Source organism: Echinops telfairi, unplaced genomic scaffold, assembly GCF_000313985.2.
Source record: "Echinops telfairi isolate 266 unplaced genomic scaffold, ASM31398v2 ScPeMD7_7462;HRSCAF=8500, whole genome shotgun sequence".
Lineage (NCBI taxonomy): Eukaryota > Metazoa > Chordata > Mammalia > Afrosoricida > Tenrecidae > Echinops > Echinops telfairi.
Window position 1 is genome coordinate 5,024,378 of NW_022111362.1, and position 1,871 is coordinate 5,026,248.

The window sequence follows — 1,871 nt, forward strand, 5'->3', positions numbered from 1 at the left end:
TTAGTAAGCTCAGTGAACAATCTCCTTCATTAGAGAATTGGTGACTCCGCTGAGTACAGGCAGATGCGTACTCTCCTGAGTCTGACTTAAGGAAGTGTACTGCTGGGAGAAGATAAGGGATGCAGGGTGGCGAGCACAGCCAGGACAAGCCTGGTGGTCATCAGAGAAGAGACCAGAAAGAGTCCAGGATGAGCCAGAAAGAACAAGGGGAGCATGATTTCAGCTGTGGGGGTGGGCTTGAAATGGCTGAAAAATAGCTAGGTATCCTTCTATCTGGAGGCCAGTGAGCCAGGTGTGTAAGAAAAGAGGAGTTAAGGGAGATCGAGCAAGGTATTGAGGGTCCCGGGTCCCAGCTAGCAAGGCAGTGGGGAGAGGGTAGCTGAAGAGCAATGAGTAGGTTGTAACAAGGTGGTTTTTACTCGGAGGGAGGTGGGAGCTGTGGATGCCTGGAGCAGAAATGTGATGACCTGAAGGTGTGGAGAATACTCATTCTTATTCCCAATGGTTCCTGACAACACATATTTACTGGAAAGGGCTCCGGGGTAGAAAAAAATTAAGGGAAATTTCATGCCCTTGTGGATTCATAGAATACCTAAACATAGCAGGTCAGCTTTCCACTTGAGAGACTTTTTACCATCATTGTAAGACTCTAGGCTGCTTAGCTGAAAGCTGCTTGCTTCTGTATTCTCAGTAATGTGCAATTTCACAAACAGAGAAGTCTGGGGCAGCCCACTCTGCTTTTGGAACCCCTTATGAATTTCCCAACGATGGCAAGCACCTCTTGAGGCTCTTCCTTTGTGAGGCCTTGTGTGCCTTGTTCTTAATTCCAGAGATAGCTCACGGACAGCACATGACACAGCCCAACTCACACACACCCTCACTGCCATTGGCTCAATGTGGACTCATAGCGGCCACTGCCCCTGGGAGTTTCCAAGCCTGTAACTCTCTCTACGGGAGTAGAAAGCCCTGTCTGCTGTCTTCTGGCTCCAGAGCGGTCATGACTGCTTTGATGAATCATGTCACTGTGCCCAGCCCTTTCATCTTTTCTAGAAAGTGAAGAGAGCGATAACCTCATGAGGTTGTTCTTGCTAGGCATTCATGGACAGCAAAGCTGAGTGCAGGTTTATGCAGTGGGGGACATGAGAAACAAAGAGATTGGACTTTAACAGACATGTGCGCTCACAGCCCTTTCTTGGTCCCTCATGTACAGGCTACAGAGGAGAGCAGCTGCCGCACGACCACTTCATCCCTCGTGTCCATCTGCTCAGACCTGCACCTCTTCTCCAGCATCGATGATGGCACTGGGTTTGCATACCCTGAGCAGGTGGTGGCTATGTGGGCCCAGGAGGGGATTCAAAATGGCAAGGAGATTTTGCAGGTTTGGAAATGGTTGGCCAAAGCTTCCCCGCTCAGTTGGGCTGAGAACGGGGTGGGAACCCTAGAGGGTTACTATGCTTGGCCTCTACTCTGCTCTCTGGCTTCCTTCCTCCTGCTGCAGCAGAGAATCCCAGACAGGGAAATTATCGGGAAACTTTTTTTTTTTGCTGCTATTAATATATAGAAAATTTTAATTTTGAAAGAGCATAAATAAAATACAGAGGAAAATAAATAAATAAAATACAGAGAAAACAAGAAAACAACAGTCTGATAAAAACACCTTGCAGGTAGGTTTTCATGTCTTAGATACTTCCTCCATTGCCATGTTAACTTTTCAGGCTTGTTACTTGGACAAGGCAGCACTCCAATGGGTGTTAGAACAGGCACACTTTTGTGGTGGCCTCAGAGTCAGAGAATGTGTGTGTTTATATTCAGTTACTGACCACTAAGCAAGGGCATGGATTCTGCCAAGAGTCCTTTCATCAAAAAAGACC

General features: G+C 47.4%; 1 protein-coding gene across 1 annotated transcript in view; it reads left to right on the plus strand.

The window, feature by feature from the left end:
• NINL (ninein like) overlaps positions 1–1,871 on the plus strand; it is a 176,272-nt gene that overhangs the window by 69,064 nt on the left and 105,337 nt on the right. The window contains exon 7 of the mRNA XM_045283532.1: positions 1,211–1,378. Within this exon, the coding sequence (XP_045139467.1) occupies positions 1,211–1,378 (168 nt within the window). The remainder of the gene's footprint in view (positions 1–1,210; positions 1,379–1,871) is intronic.